The sequence below is a fragment of the Apis dorsata genome, unplaced genomic scaffold, assembly GCF_000469605.1.
Source record: "Apis dorsata unplaced genomic scaffold, Apis dorsata 1.3 scaffold_60, whole genome shotgun sequence".
Taxonomy (NCBI): domain Eukaryota; kingdom Metazoa; phylum Arthropoda; class Insecta; order Hymenoptera; family Apidae; genus Apis; species Apis dorsata.
Genome location: NW_006263360.1, coordinates 197,387 through 218,912, shown reverse-complemented (window position 1 = coordinate 218,912; position 21,526 = coordinate 197,387). Strand labels below are relative to the sequence as shown.

The 21,526-nt window shown below is 30.4% G+C and overlaps 2 protein-coding genes across 8 annotated transcripts; one reads left to right on the top strand and one right to left on the bottom strand.

Annotated features, from left to right (window-relative positions):
* Positions 1 to 660: 660 nt before the first annotated feature.
* On the bottom strand, positions 661 to 19,799 carry LOC102673584. Of its 5 annotated transcripts, XM_031515293.1 has the most exons (13): positions 19,541 to 19,798; positions 7,835 to 10,170; positions 7,623 to 7,750; positions 7,412 to 7,499; positions 7,132 to 7,282; positions 6,901 to 7,045; positions 6,786 to 6,833; positions 6,062 to 6,710; positions 4,037 to 5,986; positions 2,151 to 3,953; positions 1,823 to 2,063; positions 1,590 to 1,727; positions 661 to 1,521 (listed from the first exon to the last, which is right to left on the bottom strand). In XM_031515293.1, the coding sequence occupies exons 2-13, from the start codon at positions 9,860 to 9,862 to the stop codon at positions 1,064 to 1,066; spliced, it is 7,827 nt and encodes a 2,608-aa protein (XP_031371153.1). In that variant the 5' UTR covers positions 9,863 to 10,170; positions 19,541 to 19,798; the 3' UTR covers positions 661 to 1,063. The 5 variants fall into 5 exon arrangements, with proteins under 5 accessions (XP_031371153.1, XP_031371151.1, XP_031371152.1 ...); XM_031515291.1 differs by having other exon boundaries at positions 7,623 to 10,170; XM_031515292.1 differs by having other exon boundaries at positions 7,132 to 7,261; positions 7,623 to 10,170.
* Positions 19,800 to 20,090: 291 nt separating this feature from the next.
* On the top strand, positions 20,091 to 21,478 carry LOC102673185 (protein MANBAL). Of its 3 annotated transcripts, none has more exons than XM_006609791.2 (3): positions 20,091 to 20,148; positions 20,886 to 21,065; positions 21,174 to 21,478. In XM_006609791.2, the coding sequence occupies exons 2-3, from the start codon at positions 20,895 to 20,897 to the stop codon at positions 21,270 to 21,272; spliced, it is 270 nt and encodes an 89-aa protein (XP_006609854.1). In that variant the 5' UTR covers positions 20,091 to 20,148; positions 20,886 to 20,894; the 3' UTR covers positions 21,273 to 21,478. The 3 variants fall into 3 exon arrangements, with proteins under 3 accessions (XP_006609854.1, XP_006609853.1, XP_006609852.1); XM_006609790.2 differs by having other exon boundaries at positions 20,132 to 20,356; XM_006609789.2 differs by lacking the exon at positions 20,091 to 20,148 and adding an exon at positions 20,155 to 20,467.
* The last annotated feature ends 48 nt before the right edge of the window (positions 21,479 to 21,526 follow it).

The window sequence follows — 21,526 nt, the reverse complement described above, 5'->3', positions numbered from 1 at the left end:
TTTTTTTTTTTTTTTTTTTTTTTTTTTTAAAAAAAAAAAAAAAAAAAAAAAAAAGAAAAGAAAAAGAAAAAAAGAAATCAAATAAAAAACATAAAAAAATAAAAATAAAAATTGCAACTCACAGCACAGTGTTTTAACTTTTTCTGTATCTCTCCCTCTATCCTTAACTAAGGTTAAATGTACATTTTAATATCGTTATATTATGCATATATGCAAATGATATTTACAGAAAAATCGTATTACAATGTAAGTATGCACGTTTGTGTATCTGTTTCTGTGTATTTGTGTATACATATATAATATATATAACTGTAGAGCTTCCGAAACAATGTATATCACCATTATTATTTCGGATTAATTCCAACTTTGTTATAGTTTCGTCAAAATTGGACTAATGCTATATATAAATGTTTTTTAGGGCACCATTTCACCGATATTAAAAGTGTACAATGTTCAATACACTTTTGGCCATAATACTTAGATGCCAATAATTTTCTTAAACACGGTCATTATACATAATACACAAGAACACTACATTTTGTTTTCTTTCATTTTTCTCTGTTCCTTTTTCCAGTTCAAAATACTTAATTGTCATTTTAGGCCACGCGAATTCCATCGAGTGCGTCTCCGAAACCATCAGAAGCATTAATATTTCTTATGTTTCTTCCTTCGCAGTCAACGGTGTACGCATAATGTTTTTTATATAAGCGAGAACAGTGTAGCACCTGGTATCACGAATCTCTTCTCACATGTCAATCGTGTGCATGAATTATCATTTTGTCATATATAATCTAAATACCCTTTTGCTATAACACGAACGACATAAGAAAGAAAAGATCGTGAATTTATTTTCTGTTCCACACTCAAAATATCTTGTTTCACTCCCTTTCATTTTAAACTACAAAGGATAACTTAACATTTTAATCTAATGGAATTAAGCAACCAGCCATGAACCTGGTGTTTATTCTGGTGTTATGAATTAATGATTTAATTCATAATCCGGCCAAATATAATAAAAATTTCCCAACTAATAACTTTTCGATAGCACTACCTTTTATGTGGGTTAAGATCTTGGTGCCGGATGATTGTAAAATTGCTTTTGCGATTGGCCAGTTGCAGGATATATTTGATTTCCAGATGGCGGAGTCACAGATGTATACTTGGAGATCGATACTGCAGTGGTAGATGGTGGAATAAATTGAGGAGGATATGGATTCGAGCCCGGCGGTGCTTGTGACGCTTGAGGTATTAAGAATTGTTGTGTCTGCTTGTTTGCAGAGGTCTGAGGCGTAGCATTTGCATAGACTGGTTGTGAAGTGTTCTGTGGGACTGTGAAGTTTGGATATTGAACGGAACAAGGTTTAGCTTGGAATTGAGGATAATGAATAGGTGCGGATCCTGGAGGAGGAATATAAGGTTGAGGAGGCAATTGCGGTAAAGGATAACCTGGTGGAGTATTTGATACATTGGGATGAGGTGGAGACGCTTTCCGCGCTTTTAATATTGCCTCTGCTGTTAGACCTGTAATAATTTACAATCGTAAGAGCATAATATTAAGAATATAAAAATCTAATGTATAGAATATTTACCGTGTTTGCGAGCTCTTTCTTCTTCGTCGTCGCTAAGAAATAATCCAAATTCTCGTTTTAGTCTTTCTGTAAGATTTTCTCTTTGACGCTCAACTAAAGTTGGTGCTGCAGACCAACCAATTGTTCCCTCCTCACCACCTATAAAAATATTAATGAAATAATATATTATTTTTAACATAAGTAGTCTAAATCTTTTACTATTATCTATTATTATATATTATATTTATATTAACCTTTTTTTTCTTCTCCTTCCGCATTATTGAAAAGCGGTAATGTGGTTAAGGTTGGTATATCGAGAGATAATGAAATTTTTGAACCTTCTTCATCAGAACTAAGTGATGAAGTTCCACTGCTCGCACTGTCTGATCTACCTCTAGCTCCGCTTTTATCTGTTGTAGAATCGCTCGATGGTTCAGGTTCTGGAGGTGTTCCAGATGATTGTTGTTTCCGTTTACGATATTCTGATATGGATAACTAAAACGACAAATTACTTTTGAATAAACAAGAAACACATAGTTGAATAACTTCGAAAATAAGATTTTATTCTATAGTTATTCTAACCTTTCGTTTAACAGGAGGAATTGTTTCAGGTTTAAATGTAGGAGCTGGCATACTATTTGGAACGACCGTTCTCGGATCCTTTAATCGTTTGATTTCTTTAGGTGGAACTTCCTCTTCTTTTATTGGAATTTCTTCATTATGAACATTATGAACATTTTGAGAAATAGGTTTTAATACAGATTCTTGTATTTCTATATTTTGTTCCGAATTCTCAGATTTTGATTCGATATATATAGTATTATTTTCTTCAGCATTATTTATTTCTTCTTTAGCATCATTAGGTGTCAGATCATCCAATTTGGCTTCCAGCAATTCTCTTAAAGCCGTTGAAAGCATAGATTTTTCTTCACCATTTTTTGATTCATCTTCTGTCTCCATATTAATGGTAGATTCGATTATAGCTGCTTCAAAATTCAATTGACTTTTTGAAGCATTTGTAGTTTCTGTTTTTTTACGAATACGTTCACTTAATGGTGGAATGGAATGAAAAATCTTTGGTGGTTCTACAATAGATTCTGTATCCATATTAGAGGATGCAGACTCGAAAATGGATTCTTCTGATGATGTAACAAATGCGGACGGTTGTTCTATTTTCTGAGATTCCTGAATCTGTTCAATTTCTTTAATACTATTCTCCATTGAAGGATCAGGATCAGGATCAGGATCGGGATCGGGATCGGGATCAGGATCAGGATCAGGATCAGGATCAGGATCGGGATCAGGATCGGGATCAGGATCAGGATCAGGATCGGGATCAGGATCAGCATCAGCATCAGGATCAGGATCAGGATTAGGACCAGGATTAGGATCAGAATCAGGATCAGGATCAGGATCAGCATCAGGATCAGGTTCAGGTTCAGGATCAGGATCAGGTTCAGGATCAGGATCAGGATCAGGATCAGGATCAGGATCAGGATCAGATTTGCTTTCAAATTCTTTAAACAATTTTTCTTCATGATTTAAATTAAATGATTTGAATGATGGTTCATATTTTACATCATCCATTTCTTTATCCTCAGATTCTGAATCTTCCTTAGAGCTTTCCATTAAACCCTCGATGCCATCCATACTTTTATCTTTTTCGGAACTAGTATCTACTTTTTCTTTATAATCATTTCCATCATCGCCAGTGATTTTTTTCATCTGAGCTTCAACATCAAATTCATCAATTGACATGTTATCATCGGATTTTATTTCACATTTTATATCCTCAGATCTTTTATCATCATCACATTTATCATCTTCAATTTTAACTATCTCATTTATACCACCTCCATATTCAAGTCTCATTTCAGCTACTCGTTGCTTTAGAATTGCATCTGATTCCATAACAGCAATTGGGGAGCTGAAATCTTCCATTTCTGTATCACCTTCATTCTGATCGATTATCTCAACTGTACCTTTTTCTATGTTTGAATTTTCTTCCTTTTTAATAATGTACTCTTCTTTACTCTTATCCTTTGGATTGTTGACAAATTCATTTTTAATAGATCGTAATTCATCTTTAACAAAAGGCTTTGATTCCAAATGCATATAAGTGTCACAATCCATTTCTATATTCTTTTCTTTTTTTATTCCAATGTTTTCTTCCTTCACCAACGAAGTATTCATCTGTACTATATGTTTTTCAGATTTCATAGTTTTAACTTGAAAATTCTGTGGAATATCTATAGAAAGTTTTTGCCGTACAGTCTCATCCGAATTTACATGTGAAACAACTTCCTGTTTTATAGATTCTGTTGTCATATGACGTTCATCATTCTGTTCAATTAATGACGATTGTAAATGCTCGATAAAATCATCCTGGAAAAAAATTCAATTAAAAGATAATAAATTTTAATTTATTTATAAACAATATTTCAATATATAAATTAATAATAACTTACTTCATTAGGACACAAAGATCTATTATTCGGAGTAGATTCAGGAACTAACATAGTAGGTGTAGTTGGTGGAGTATAATTATCTGATGACAAACTTTCTCTGGCTATTCTTCTTTTCTTTGGTGGAGCTACCATTTCACTAGTCGGCGGACTATCTGGTCGACTATTCGGTGAATCACATTCTTCAGATATAGCTTGACGTAACCATCTTTTTTTGGCAGATCCTGTGGAGACAGGGCATACCGTATTGCCACTAATCGCTTGTTTGCGTTGTGGTGGTGAATCGCAAATTCCAGAGACGGAATTTGCTGCTTGCACAAGAGTTGCTAAACTCTTAGCCGCATAGCTCTGTGTTAAAAATTCTGCTGATGTGTCTGTTGGTAAAGAAAAATCTGATCTACAAAGAGAATTTATCGAATTCGAAGTGGAAGCTGGTGGTAATGCTGGTAATGGTGACATTTGAGATATATTGCTTTGTGGTGGATCAGGAGACTCTTTTAACCATTCATTCATTAGAACTTTTTTGGTTTTTGGAAATTTAAAGCCAGGAGCTAAAGGACCAACTGCTGCTGCGACTAGCAAACAAGCCGAAGATAAAGGAGTAGATGGAGTTGAACTTTGAGAACTGCTGCTTGCACCACTATCGCAAGTTGGACTCTTAACTGGTGTTGGTTGCTGTAGAGGTGGTGAACTAGGTCCAGGTGCATTAGAATTTGCTAAAGCTAAGAGCAGACCAGCAGCTGTTGGAATTCCTTGATGAGCAGGTGTCGTCACACTTTCATTCGTGTTCTTGGCAGGCGTATTTAAATAAGAAGAATAAGAAGTATCTCGATTTTGCGAATGATTTTGACTCAATAAAGGTGGTGATTGCATCGAATTACTTTCTTCTCCAGACGATTCGTCGGAATCCGCAGAATTCAATCTTGTTCTTCGGCTAGTACCTTGTGACTGAGAAGTACTAGTAGTTCTTGCTCTACCTTTTTTTCTTTTCCGTCTTAAAGGTCTGTCAGAATTTTGTTGTTTCTGTTTAGATTGCATCGTCAAACTATGACTATCTTCATTATCGCTATGCGTACCACCAGATTCCTTTCGTTGTGCATTTCGTGCTTGAACTTCTTGCTTCCTTTGTTCCGCTTTTTCTAATCTTTCAAAAGCTTTCATTATGGCTTCCATTTTTCTTTCTTCTCTGGTCATTTTCTTTTTGTCTTTCTTAGTTTCCGAAGGTATAGATTGATTTAAATTTGGAGAAGTCTGTGGCTGTTGAACTACTGTCAATTCCTCCTTAGATAGTTGACGCATTGTATTTGACGCTATAGTGGTTGTAACTGTTCTTCTCAGTGGTGTAGATACTGATGATACTGTCGTTGGTGGTGGTGCAGGTTGTGCAATAATAGTACTATTAGACATCACAGTCGAAGAATCGCTATCCTCGCAAATTGTATTTCGTCTACCCCTTCGTCTTCGTTCTCGACCATCAGCATTTTCAGCCAATGCTCCATTACTTCCTCTTCTGTTTAATTGATTTAGAGATATTATTTGACATTCTCTTGGATTATTACATGCACAAACAATAGGCATCATAGAGCTATTTGGATTAGGTGACAACAGGAGATCGTGTTGTTCATGTCTGATTGTAATTTCAGCATTTTTCTCAATCGCGGTTGTGGTCACAATATATAAATGTAATGTTCCCTTTTCTATACAGTGTTTCACTTCCGCATTAGGTTTACAACTCCGTCGCACAAATCTAGCATCGTTTCCATACGTTCTGGTATCCACACAAACTTCTGTACCATCTCGTGGTAATCGATAAAAGAATACAAAAGGTCCAGGTCTCTGGGTATGTTGTCTTCCTTGAGGATAGGATGGTCGATGTTGTGTACTTAACATATACTTTCCACGTAATTCAACGACAGGTGTATTTGGTGGAAGATACATTGTTGCCACCAAAAACTATATAAAAATTATTTATTTTAAATAAAAAATAATTAAAATAAATTTTCCATTATAAAATATGTTCATACTTACCCTAACATTGTTACTGTGAACATTGAGCCTATATTTTCCAGTGGCAATAACATTCATATTATTTTGTCTTAAATCGCTATGTGTACCATTCACTTTAATAGATGATATCCTAGCTCTTAATTCTGGACTATAATGATTCGTTACAGCTTCTTCGTAACGTTCGATCCATTGTCTTAATGGTGCGACGTTGGAACTCCATGTATCTTGAGTTTCTTCTTCTTTATCTTCTAAACTCATTCTTCGTTTAGCTTTACGTTTTCCTGGACCACGTTTTGTAGTTTCTTTCTTACGAACAGTACTAGATTGTCTCGGATGTGAATCTCTTCTTTGTCTTTTTGCGACATTATTATTATTGTTGTTATTATTGTTATTCAGTCGCCTTACTTGCGGTGGTTCGGATTTTCGTCGAGGAATTTGCTGTTGTATAGTTCGTTTTTTTGGAATTGTGTTTACACCAACATCAGTATCTGCTGAACTGGTAGATGATGTATCGGATGATGTATCCGAATTTAACAATTCTTCTCGTTTACGCATTTGCAAAGCACGTGCTCTTTGTCTATCTACACGCCGTGGTCGACAAATTTCACAAAGATACTCATCAGGAATGTTAGAACGATCTATACCCATGCAATCAACATGTTGCCATACTCTGTAATCATATATTTGTTAATACAATATTATAAAAAATTTTGTTATATATTTTGACAATTTTATTTAGACTTACAAACATCGATCACAGCAAATCATGTATCCATCATCATGTTCAAAATCACTAGAAAATAAATATCGAATTTTATTAAGTATTTTTTATCGATTAATTTTTAAATAGGAATATTTACCATATACATCTAGTAACACTGTCTTCATCGTCTCCTTCTCCTTCAGGAGCCGTTTCTGTTTCTTCACCTTCCAATTCAGCATCTCTACCTGTTTCACTACTAATAACACTGGCTGCATCATCATCCACATTAGTGCCAGTAACAACTATAATGAAGAATAACATTTTATTAAAAATATATTTTTTCTTGCATCATTATTGAACTGGATTGTTACAGATTACAAAAATATACCTTTTCCATAAATATAAGAATGCTGAGAAGTTGCAGTCGAATTTCCACCACCATTGATGGGTTGCTTTGGATGAGACGGTGGTGACGGAGGCGATGGTGTTCGTGGAGGTGGTGCGCCATAATTGTGATCCTGTAGGACGTACTGAAGACACTATAATCAAGAATTAAGTGTTCTAGGAACAACTATACATGACTACAAAATGCAACAGTGCACACTGCAAAAATGATTCTGAAGATTCATTATTAAATTTTGCATTATGTTTACTATAATATATGTTACCTCGTAAGGAGGGGGTATTCTTATAATTGGAGTTGTAGGACGTTGTTGACGTTCATCTTCTTTCGATTCACGCAATTCAGATTCAGTTCTAGAAATTGATATTTATTAACAAATTTATTTTCCATAAATATAAATATATATAAATTTATTAAGAACAATTTCTTTTTTAATCATTAATTGATTAACAAGTCTATCTATTAAAAATACTAACTTGTTTTCTATATCCTTGCGAGTATCCATACTAGTTACTGGTAATAATGTCTTCACTTGTCCAGATTGCTGCCTAATTTGTTGAGGAAACTGCGATGATGTAATAAGCTGTTTTTGTTGTATCGCTTGCTGTTGAATTTTAATTGGTTGATTTTTATGCATCAACATATTCGTAGCAACAGTCTGTTGAGGAAGCAATGTTTTGATGCTTGCCTTTTGTGCGACTGCAGTTGTTGATCCTTGATTTTTTACAGAAGCTACGTTTGTATTTAAAGAGGTCTTAATACCGGTTACTTTCTGTGTATGATTCCTTTGGGCTGGTTTTTGTGGCGGTATTGTTTTGATGCATCCAGGTTGTTTTTGAGCATTCTGCGGTCCTATAACATTCTGTTGTTGCTGGATTATTTTTACTGGCTGCACGTTCGTATTTCTGTGCAATGATTGTTGCACGACATTCTGTGAGTTTGAATTTTTAACCGTATTCGTAATTTTTTGAGATACGTTTTTTAAATTGCTTTGTAAATTTTGTGTTTGGTTCTTTGGTACGCCTACTCTCATTACCATCTGTTGCTGCTGTATTTTAGAATTTACTACTTGGGTTCGTTGGTTATTGGGAATTGTCGCAATCGTCGCAACCTTTTGATGGACGTTTGTAATATTGTGACTTCTTTGTGTTTGTAAATTCGTATTCGTTTGCTGTTGTTGTGGCTGTTTTTGCACCATTTGTTGCTGCGATTGTTGTTGTGAACTTTGTTGTAACAACTGTTGTTGTAATTGGGACGAGTTTTGGATATGTACTTGCTGTGATTGTAAATTTTGCGGCTGTGAGATTACTGGTTGCTTGTTCACAGTTAATAAATTGGCATTTTGCGATGTTTTGGTAATATTCGGAACGCTATTACTTTTGCAAACATTGGTGATTGATTGTACTCTATTAGAATTGACTGTGGCTACAGTCTGAGATTTTTGCAAGGCTGCTGTAGATTGTGATCTTTGATGTTGTGATGGCTGAACTTGTTGCACATGTTTTTGGACCTGTGGCAATTGCTGTTGACATTGTACTTGTCCTACTACTTGTACTTTCTGTATGCCAGCTACAGAATTGTTAGATTTTTGAACATTATTTCCTGCTGTAGTGTTTGATTGTTGTCTTGGCACAGTTACCGTTTTCTGTGATTGAACTTGTATTTTTTGTAGTCCCTGCTGTTGATTACTCGTTATTTGTTGTAATTGTGCTTTATGATTCGGATGGCTATTTAACATCTGTGATGACATCTTTTGGTTATTATAGATCTGCGCTACTTTCTGTGTGCTCGCGGTATTCGTTTGTGCTTTCTGGAGCGTCGGATTGCCTTGTTGAGCTCTCTGTATATTGGCATTGTTCGTGACTTGATTAACAGCGAACTGGGTAGTTTGGGATGTAACTGTTGACACTTGAGTCTTTTGTACAGTTTGTATCCTCGGTACGGAATTTCTTTGAACGGTTACCCCTTGACTGACATTAGTCACGGCTTTCACTTTCTGCAAGTTAACTGTCTGAGCCTGTCCAACGATATTTTGCGCCTTCACATGTATCCTTTGAATATTGGGCAATGAAGTAGCGGTAGTGATGGCTCTAACTGCATTGTTGCTTACAACTAATTGCGAAGATACTGGTTGAACCTTCAAGGGCATGCTAGTTTGCAAACTAGATATCGTAGTCTGTTGTTGTTGTTGTTGTTGTTGTTGTTGTTTACTCTCACAGGTGACTGTTTGATTTCTAGTTTGCTGTTTGTTCTGTGTAGACACCGCGTGTTGCAAAGGATATACATGTGCCATTCCGCTGCCTGGCGATGGCAAAGACTGAGTATTTACCGGGATATGGGTAATGTTGGAAGATGCGTTTAGTGTTAAAGGTGCGGATTGAGTCTGGATAGACGACGGTACTTTCTGTGAGATCACGCGAGTCGACAATACCTGGGTGGTATTTGTTTGAGAACCAGTAATTCTCTGCACTTCCCTAACAGCTTTCGCCATCGGGTAAGTAACGCTAACTGATTTTACAGTTGAGAAGGAAATAACATGACCGGCTGAAATTTCGGCGCTGCTTTCTAAACATTGAAGAATCTGAGATTTGCCGGTATCATCGTTTCCAGTAACGGCTATGTTTGAAGTTTCCTGATTCATCGACGAAGATGGCAAAGTATCAGAGTTCTTTTCGAGGGATGTTTCTACCGTGCCCAATTGCAGGACAAAGCTCATGGTGGTTTCAGCGCTCTGTGGAAAGCTGTCAACGCATTTCGACGTAGCGACATCATTCTCGTTAGTATCGGTATGCTCGGCTGGGGATACCGGGGGAGGTGGGTCAGACCCTGGGGACAATTGCTCCCCACCCCCACCTGTTCCACCCCCCGATAACTTGATCACCGACGGGGTCGACGTTTTGGAGGCCTTTCGATCACGCCAATTGGAAACTCGAGCAAATTAAGATCGAATGGCTATCCTCGCCCGGCAGCTTGACGGGATACCACGCTCTTCGATTCCGCTATTTGAGGATTCTGAACCATAGGCTGTAACATACGAGCGAGAATCTTATCATTAGTTTCACTTAAATTTTTGAAAATTTGATAAATTTATAATAAAAAAAAACGAAATAAAGAAATTGTGAAAATTTTATAATAATATTCGAAGAAAAATGTTTTTGAAAATTGATCGATTAGCTACGTACTTTAACCGAAACATCTCGCAAGGTCTATTAATTATTCGATGTCCATGATGTAGTAATGCAATACTATACTCAAAGTTATTGATTCAGAAAAACATTTCTTTCCAGTACTTCGATAAAATAATTGATTATCTAATATAAATCATCACATTTTTGCAAATCCATATAAATATCAAGTAAACATCTATTAATCGGTTCATAATTATTTCATATACTGAGATGCTTAACCAACAATGAAAAGGAAAAGAAAAGAAAATTAAGAAAATATGCATTTAATATTTAAAATATTTAATTATGTTAAAATGGAGATGAATAATGATAGAAACAATACTTCTTGTTCGCATTGATAATGTTCCTTGGTAATTCAGAATCACGCAATAAAATTAAATCATTTAATTTAAAGAGATTAAACTATGGATAGATTGTAAATGTTTAACGTGTTTAATTATTATAATTCTTGTCATCTATAATTAAAATTGTTCAATGTAAATTATTGAAAAAAATTTTATAAATAAAAATTGATATATATAAATAATATTGATATATATAAATAAAATATGATAAAAAAATAATTCAAAAAAATTTGAAAGAGATCAATTTATTATAGTTTGCTAAAGTGTTCGCCATTGCTGAAATATCACTGCCATCTAACAACATCAAATTGAAACAAAGCAAAACGCAAACTATAGGAATTTATGTATTTTTTACATCTTATAACGAACTCCGATGATTCATTTTGTATTATAATTTTATCATATATAAAATTCTAAATCGTATATTATTATGTTATTTAGAAAAATAGAAATATAATGAGTCACGATCATTACTTTCAATTTCGAAAATGATAAAAAAATACTTCGGAGAAAACCGTAACAAATCGTACGTTACGATAAGCATTCGCCAGCATGTCAAGTCCGCACGTGCGGCTGGATTCGCGCCAAGTGTGCCTGCGTATTTTACTACCTCGTCTGTACGTCGTGCGCTCCTAATAAATTAGTATTATCAATTTCCTCGACTAAACTCAAACTGCTTGATGTAAACAACCGACTGAATATAAAAATATAAAACACTGGCCAGTCACAATGATGGAAGTTATCGCAAGCTTAATTCATTTCGTGTAACTATCGATAAGAGAGAAAATATAATGTAACTAGCAAAACAAATCCAAATAATATAGAAATACTTTCAAATATGAGAGGTGAATATAGTCTATGTAAAGTAAGAATAATTATGTGAATTCTTTTATTTCTACTGCAAATTTAAAAATCTTATTTTATCTTATCTTATAAATCTATAAAAATGCATTCTATATAAAAACGAATGTTATAGTTAATATTGATTAAGAGTTAAAATAATAAATAAATAATTCAATATGATTTGTAATGTAAAAAGAACAGATTATATCATAGCTAAAAATAATTATTTATTGCAAAATACAAATCAGTTTAAATTATAAAAGATAATCTATGAATTAAGATTATCCTATATAATTACAAATATTGTTTTCTTATTACTTATTATTTAACTTATAAACCAAATGTCATTAATAACATCAGTCGTTAAAGTAAGGCAAATTTAAAGATATCGCGAAATGAAAAATTCCACGGCGAAACTGGAGTCAGAATCACGTGACGAATACGTGAATAGAAGACAAGTTTGTCGATGCGTACATTACCTTTTCCACTGCACTCATTGTCAGTGGCACGTGCTGCTACTATTAAAAACTATCAACGATTGTATGGTCGTTTCTCAAGTTTTTATCCCAGATAAACATTTTCAAAAGAAACATTTAATTGGATGAAGTTTTATAGAAATATAAAAAATCCTCACTAATTAGGATCGTAAAAAAAAAGTATTGAATTTTATACAATATATTGAGATATCTGTCATCCTAGTATCTATGATTGAAGAAACTTCGTTAATAAGTAGTAGTATATATTTTTAGTAAAATTTGCCACTATCTCGCTTAGATGTTTAGATTTATTTATATGAAATTGAATTGAATTTCCGATCAACAATTTGGCGGGCATTGTGACCGATTCAAGAAAAGTGTATGATATGTTACACAACTGCATCGCTATCACGTGACTGGTTGCAGTGTAATGACGTTATCGGCACTGTCAAAACGCCAATGGCAGAGATTCAGCTTCCATCGTGCGACCACGCAAGCGTCTGTTAACCGAGGTTATGCACCGTTCCGTATTGCGTTAGATTTAATTTTAATCAAATCATATGAAAATCCAATGTAAATTTTTATTACAATTCTTGCTCTTTTTCTAAAAAATGCAGTTTTTTAAGATTTGTTTATACAGAATATTTGAGTATGTCTAGATGTAATATTATTTCAGATGGCATGAAATCAGGAAAACTGCCAGAAGTAACTGTATACTTTGTAACAGAAACAAAACTATATTCCTGCGGCTAAATATAAACTTCGTTTTAGCTGTTACACATGCCATTCCGAGCTGGCTAATAAATGTTCCGTGATGCATTTTCGCAAAATGTAATTTTCATGCTCATGAAATGAAACGATCTTATAAAATATTTAATTATAAAATAATATCTTAACAAAGAGCATAATATCTTAATAAAAACAGATTCTCAACTATAATTCTTGACAATTTTCTAAAAATAGTAAAAAATATTAATAAGTATCTTTCCAATATTAACCAAACTTGTTACTAGACAAATGATTATCGTGAACAATAATTTATCCAAAGTGTAACTTATTATTAGAAAAAAAAATCTATATTTGGTACTATATTTCTAAGAATAACTTTATCTTTAAGAATAAAGGATTATTCGGCATAGGAAATTGTCGGCTATATTTATAATAACATTAAAATCTGACTAGTTTCGTCGTAATCATTCCAATAGTCGCGAAGTTAACAAGGTTCCGCACGCGACTCGCCGCGGAGTAAAACGCGCTCGAGCGTGGAGCGTTGCACGGGTTAGTTTGTCACGTTGGCAGCAATGGGATTTGTGGCGACCTACTTGGCGTACCTCGACCCTTGCATTGATTCGATACGAACCAAAATTATTCCTGAACGATTATCGCTTGATGCTCTCCTATTCCATCTTCTTGCCACTTTGATCATTCCTATGATAGATATTTGCATTCTAATTTTGTTTCGTGCAAATGAATTTCATTATTCTTCGAATAAGTTCTACCAATCAAATATCATCAATGAAAAACTATTTTTTACTATATATAATACTATATACAATTATCATAGAATAAATTTATAAATCATAGAATTTATGTATTAACGCATAAAAGTGGGAAAAAATTCATTTAAAAGATTATTAGGTCGTATACAATACTATCAATCGAGCATTGTTACTTGACATAGGTCGACGTCTCCAACAAGTTGTTTGACGCTTCCGCTGACCCCTTCTCACCACAGGGCTATTCGACGTTGCAGGAAAACGGTGTTGCTCTCACTAGCTACCCGTGCGCAGCTGAAACGCGCATTCTACTGCCATGTAACAAGCTCGATTGTAAGCAATCGTGCGAATGGAACTGGCAATGATACCCAGATTCTCTTTTTTCAATTTAATTCAATTCAAAGAACAATTCTCATATTATAATTAACTAATTTGAAAAATTCAATCTATAAAAATATATATAAAAAATTATATAGATATCATTTTGAATAAATTATAGATTGACCATCGATATATTTTCTCGTTTTTTTTAAAAAATAGCATTGATTAATTTTATTTATTTTCTCTTCGTTTATTCAAATCATATTTAAAACATATGTAAAATTAAAGAAAATCAGCAAGATTATAACGATTGATGATGATTTTCTATTATCAATGATACTATCTTTATCTATGATTATTTCTATGTTAAATAAATGTTCGAATTGTCTTTTTCTCTCTATTACCCCTTCCTCTTTTTTTCCAGCCAACATCGTTTTTCTCGAAGCCTATCTTTTGCTCTGCTTTCTTTTTCTTCATGACAAGAGAGAGTACGAGCATATAACATACAGTAAATTGTATACAAAAGCCTGATTACTGGATACTCGGTGAAATATGCCAGTTCCCCGCCAATAACCGGTATCATGTTGTCCTTTCTTTACATTTGCGCTGTCTTCGCCATACTTATGGCAGAACGATGCAGAAGAAGGATCACTATATCAAATAGAACGAGAGGAATAGTAGAAAATGGCGAACTGCTAGTGAAATAAATCGAAATACAAAACAATAATATATCTGGGATAGCTATCACTGTATAAAAGATTTTCCTCTGAGATCGAATATTTCTATGATTATTTGTTTCTGAAAATCTTTTTTTCTTCTATATTAAATATATTAGACTTTGCATGGATAATTAAAAATTAAAAAGATCCAAAAGACAGAAAAGCAAGGAAGGATTTAAACGGTACTCGTGAAGATGGTTGTTGCGCGGAGAACAAGCACTCCATTCCACGAGAGTTTCGTGCCACTCCGCTCGATCATGCATGTAAATGAATGGGAGCGTCACGAAGCCTGCGAATGTGCTCGTGCGCGCCGCAGTTTTGCAATCCCTTTTCGTACTTTCGCGACGGTCGATATGCAACACCACGAGAATCACAGTTGTTCAGTAAACTTCTAAAAGATGGCTTATATTATTTACATGAAACATATTTATTTTTTTTATAATTTTATAACATTACTATAAATGCAAAATATACTTTCAATTTAATTTGTAAATGAATAGGTTATAACAAATATACAACAAAAATATATTATGAGTATAAGATTGTTAGAAGTCTGTTTAATTTCATTTTACTTGTCAACAACTACAGTAATAGAGAGCTTCGCGATGTGATTCTATGGATTAATCACTTAGGAATGCAATCATATGATGAAGAAAGATTGAAATATTTATGATAAACTGATTAGAAAACATCCCATTAATTAATAATCAATTTTTATTTAAAACTTTATTGTTTGAAATTACGATAAATTATGATTGGATTAATATTGCTAATAAGAAATAATAAAAATTTAACAGATAAAAAAAATATAAATATAATATAATAAAAATAAATAAATATAATATAAATCTATGAAAAAAGAAAAAAGGAAAAAGAATGAAAATAGACATTCTCGTTAGATATAATTTAAACAATTCTATGTATTGCATGGGAGTATGAGGGAACGAGAGATGAAGATCCAGCATTGTGCACCTCCGCTATTATAACCAAGGTTACCAAAGCGTGCATCACACACACATACGCACCCGCCACAGCACATATGCATGCATACAACATATATGTATGCACATGCGCGCACACACTTCAAATCTGAAACTCTTTCAAACTGGACTAGATTTTGTTTGTATTTAGTTGCATCGTTAATCAGAATACATAAGTTATATTTACACATATATTTTTTATAACTATACCTTCACTTCTACAATCATATAATTTTTTTCTCATGCAAATATAATTATCTCTAGATAAAAACCATTAACATTTATGATTTGATAAATTATTATTTGATTATATATGATATTATAATCTTTTATTAATAATTAATATTTCTGTCTAATGTTCGAGATAAAATTTACGGTATGCGGAATAATCTTATCATGATTTATCAAACGAAAGTTCACGTAATTGTAATATGCAATGAACTTTCTTCCCGAATATAAAAGAAAAAAGTAATGATTGATTTGATCAAAAAAAATGAATATATGATTCATTTTTATAAGATATATTTTATAGCTGATCTAGGCACACGTATATTTCTTTGTCAGCAAAGAGTTAGCCACGATACACGCTCTTTCGTTTATTCTGGATATTGTAACCCATAGTAACCGCAAGCACCATTAATATACTCTGATGTCATCCCGAAGAAATGCATCGGTTCTTTGCGGCGTAAATCTTGCGAAATCGTCTCTGGTCTCTCTGCCACGTTTGATTTTCTATCGAAATTAACCAGGAAAGCACGATAACATAATTTATCAAAATATTTATTTTAAATGAATTTTAAAATATGTTCTGATCATTGGATATCAAAATATTATAAATAAAAAAATTATTACATACAGTATTAAGTAACTTAATTTCGTTCTATAGTATTTTTTACAAAGCATTTTAATTTTATATACAGCTTTATACTCAATATGGAAATAAATAACTTTGAGATGAATTACGATTAGCAATATCTCGTAAATATTTACTCACTTTATTCTTCATTAAAAATAAATGAAAATAAAAAATAAACAAAATATTTCATAATCATAATTAATAACATATTATATATAATCTAAATATATTATCATAATTTAGATTTATAGAGTTTATTTATATATAGAGATATAAATAATTTATTAAATTAGCAAATATTTACTGATAATTGATATAATCTTAAATATCGTTTTATAATGACAAGAATTCATCTATATATCAAATATATAGTACATCATGAACAAATTGAAGCATAATCATATATGCATATTGGCTCTTTTTCGATAACGTTAATAAGATCGATTAATGATAATAACCAGGGAAGAAAAATAATCAATAAATTCTAATGAATCCAAATACTTTTACTGTTATGCTAATAAAAAAAAAAAAAATGAAAAATAGTTGAATTATTATATATTACGTGATTTAAATTTGTAAAAGAAAGCAACCCGATTTTATTATTATTGTCAAAAATTAAATTATGAAGCATTGAAAAATAATATGAATATATATTCATAATATATAGATTTATTTAATTTTTTAGAAGATATGAGAATAGGGGATAAAATTTATAATTAGAATCATAAATTTTAGTTTGAGTATTAGAAATTAAATATTGTAAGATATAATAGATTTTTTTGAACAATTTTCTTCAGGTTATCTTGTATGAATCGAGTATCGCGCGTGCTCCTCACTGCGCGCGAACTTCCCTTGCGGTCGATACGATTTCACCTCGTAGCCAGCAAATGCTACCACCAAAGGCATACTCTATCAAATTAAATTTTGAGTTCGAATATTTAAACTTTGTTTTTTTTAATTTGTATATTTTTTTTACATTCAATTTTAGCTTTAATTTATTTAAATAACTTTACTTCCACGTTTTAATATATATATCACGTATATGAATTTTAAATTATAAAAAAATTTTTCTTAAAGATTTATCTTGGAATTATATTAAAATACATGTTAGAAAAAGAAAAATATATATGAAAAAAGAAAGAATATAATTTTAATTATAATTAATAATAATAAATTAATCAACAATTTTATAACACAAAGGAAAAAAACTAAAGAAAATTATTATATATAATCGATTAGTAATAATTCATAGAGAAAATTCGTGGCGACGCCTTTGGTTATCGACAACCACCCACGAACACCATATCTGCATATACTCCACTACAAGTATTGTAAATGACTTTACAAGCAATTTAATGTACAAATAGCTTGATCTATTAAACAAAAATCATTTTTTTTTAATATAAGATATTTAAAGAAAAGATTTATAAATGTTAAACATTTTTGCACAATATTTTATATTATATATTATTATATATTATTATATATTATGCAATTAAACTGTATAATTTGATGTAACAAAATCTAAAATATCTAAGATTATTGAAAAATTTTATTTAAAAAAAAAATAGAAAATCATTGAAAATTGATAAATTTTATATTCTCGTGATCAAAAGTATCATATAATAACATGTACGAAAAAGAATTTAATTTAACAGAAAAAAAAGATATGCGAAATTTCATAAAAGAAATGATAAGAGAAAAGTAAGATTAGGATCATGAAGGAATCAAGAAAAAAAAGATAATGAGAAAAATCGATAAAAGTAAATGCAGAGACAAGACGAATGATAGATAATTATATTACATATACACGCACACACACGTCTATATATGTTAAAGAAAGGAATGGAAAGGGAAGAAAGAAAAAGAGAGTACTAACAATATGGCCACCTTACAGAGAAACTAGCGCCGCCTAGCAGATTTTTCTATTCCCGCCGTGAAAGTTGCAATATATAAATTTTATTTGTTTAAAAATTAAATAAATTTATAAAAACTTGTATATCTAAACATTACAAAAATTTTAAAAATTTATTATTTCATAATTTGTGAGAATTTGTGATTAAATATTATATATTTAATAATTAATAATTTAGTTTTGACCATAATATTTTATAGTACAGTTCAATGATTATTTAATTAAAAAAAGTTTAAAACATATAATTTTATTATTAATTGATCTTTGAATGAAATATATATTATTGTTACTAAAAATAAATATTATATGTATTTATATACAAATTAATTTTATATTTTATATTATTAAAATAAATATGTTATAAAAGAATTATTTTCAAGAATCTTATCATTTATTTACTTATTTTTCTTATTTTTTTTTTTTTTGTAGTAACAGCACAGATATAATTGCAAAATAAAATCATCGATTTATTAATCAATAAATGTATAGAAATAAACAAGAATTCAAATTCATTTTTTATATACCATGAAAACTTTTTTGGTGAATAATAGATATAATAATAAAATATATGATTAACATTATGTATCTAAATAAAATCAAATATAATTTGCTTAAGAAATAATGTAAAAAAAATTTAATAATTCAATTTATAACTAATACAAAAAATTAAAAAATAATCATTCAAAAAATTCTAAAAGCGTATGAAAAAAGAAAATAAAAAAAATATGGAATAAATGTTTAAATATTCCACGAAAATTAATCACATAATTTTAAAGTAGTATGTGTATGATGTGGTTGACCTGTACGCACTCACCATTTTACTAATCATTGTTGCCACCATTCAGAAACAAAAATTGCAGCTAACAAATACGTTTTAAACTTTGTATTATTATAAAAAAACAATAAAAAAAATGCAATCGAAATCAATTTAAGATGCCGAAATCGAAATTTCGCGACATTAAAATTTTTTTTTGTTAAATGCGATATAATAATATGTCATGAAATATAATAACTATCAATAAAATTATAAAAAAATTTTTAACAATAATACTGTTTTATATTTTCAAAAACAATTTGTAAAAAAATACAAAATACATAATAATTTGAATGTCAAAAACGACTCATAATATGAACAGAATGTAACATTACACCTATCTATCGTATTACAATTCTATTAAATTTTTAATATCTGTCATTCCAATTAAAATTTTCTGATTATTTAAAGTAGTAGAAATTGATAAAAATGTATTGCTTACCTTAATATGACAGGAATACAGAAGCTCACTTTAAACTTGGATGTAAACACAAGCATTTTTTAGTGGAATTGACACCAGGGCAGCTTAAATAATATACGAAAAAACACTCTTTACATCGCGGAAAACGTTATTTCACTATTCGAGATTTTATTACGTTATTAAATACCACAATAAATATGAGAATTCACGATCTCTTCGGAAAACATCCATCGAAAACTAAAGATGGCAGCCATTCTTCTGTACAAAACAAAGGTTCACATCCACGGACTCGCAAGCAATGAAGCCTCGAACCCAGATAACTTCCGGCGCTGCCATCAACCCGCCATTTTCAATTATTCGAAAATACATAAACTTGTTTTCGATAAGTACATAATATGATTCAATTTAAAACTTTAATTATGTTACTTGATCTCTATAAATTTATCATTTTAACATTTATTTACAAAAATTAAAAATATATCTTTTTTTGTTGAAATAATAAATTTGTGATATTAATATGAAATACTACTGGTAGTTGGCGCTTATATCGAATCTTCAATACAAAATGCCATCTAGTTTAAAGTATATGAATAAACTTTCTGCTGCCAACTTCAAGAGAAGTAGAATAAGTATTTTATGTTCACCTCTTTTGCTTAATTAAAAAAAAAAATAAATAAATAAAAATTAAAAGATTTATTTCGTGCCAATTAGAACGTATTTCTTAATAGATCATTTAATATTCGATTTTTTAACTTTCTTTAAATATCAATTTTATCAATATTTCGATAGAAATCAACTGACATTTAAATAATTATTGACATAAACGTCAGTGAGAAAGTTGGTAGTATTTGTCAAGCTTGTATGATATAAAAATTCTATGATCGCTGTAGCTTAGATTATTGATTTCTAAATATATAACATATGTTTTAAAAAGATAATATTTAAAATGTAATCTGTAAAAATATTTAAATAAAAAATATGTTGTGTGTAACGATAATTTTTGAATTTTTATAAAATTTTTTAGAAATATTATATTTATATTTTATAAATACAAATATCATTACTTATTATATACTTTAGTAAAAACAAAATAGAAAGATGAAAAATAAGATAAATAAAAAAAAAAAAATTTTATATTAATAATATATATAATTAATAATATATATTAGAAATAAATTAGATTTTTATTTCATGGAATATTATTTTAATATATCAAAATGAATTAATAGAAATGCCATTTTTTAATTTGTTAATTATTTATATATTCATGTATTTATCAATGAAAAACAAAAAATTGTTGAAATTAGAATTCTATAGATGATAATATTAAAAATTATTATAAATATAAAATTATTCTTTTTTTTAGTATTTGGAAATGGCAGACACTGATCCACAATTAAAACGGCTTTTACTTCCAGCAGAAGAAACTTTATTTGAACAATTATTAAGATTTGGACTATATATTGGTGCAATATTCCAAGTTATATGTTTATTGGCAATAATAGTTTATCAAGTAGGCCCTTCTGATGGTATAGGTGCTTTGAAGGTATTTAATATTTTATTTATTTTAATCTTTTATATAATGAGTTTTATAAAGTATTGAATAATGAATTTAATTGATTTTCAAATATTATTATGTTGAATATATTAACAGGATGATCCAAGTGATGTTGAATGCTCAGAAAATAGTCCTCAGGTTACCCCAAGAAGACCTCATAGACCACGAAAACAAGAAAAAAAGAAAAGACGTTGAATTGTTTTCTTGTTTATATGAAAAATATATTATTTAATAATTTTAAAAACTAATATTAAATATTAAATGCTATTTGTATAATTTATTATTTAGATTAAATATGTATCAATGATATTTTAAATATTTAATAATATTTTATAATATAAATCAATTATAATTGTTTTTGAAAGAATGTATATTGTTTTAATAAAAATTTATTGATATAATTTTATCTATTTCTAATTTTTTTAAAATTGTAAATGTAATATTTTTAA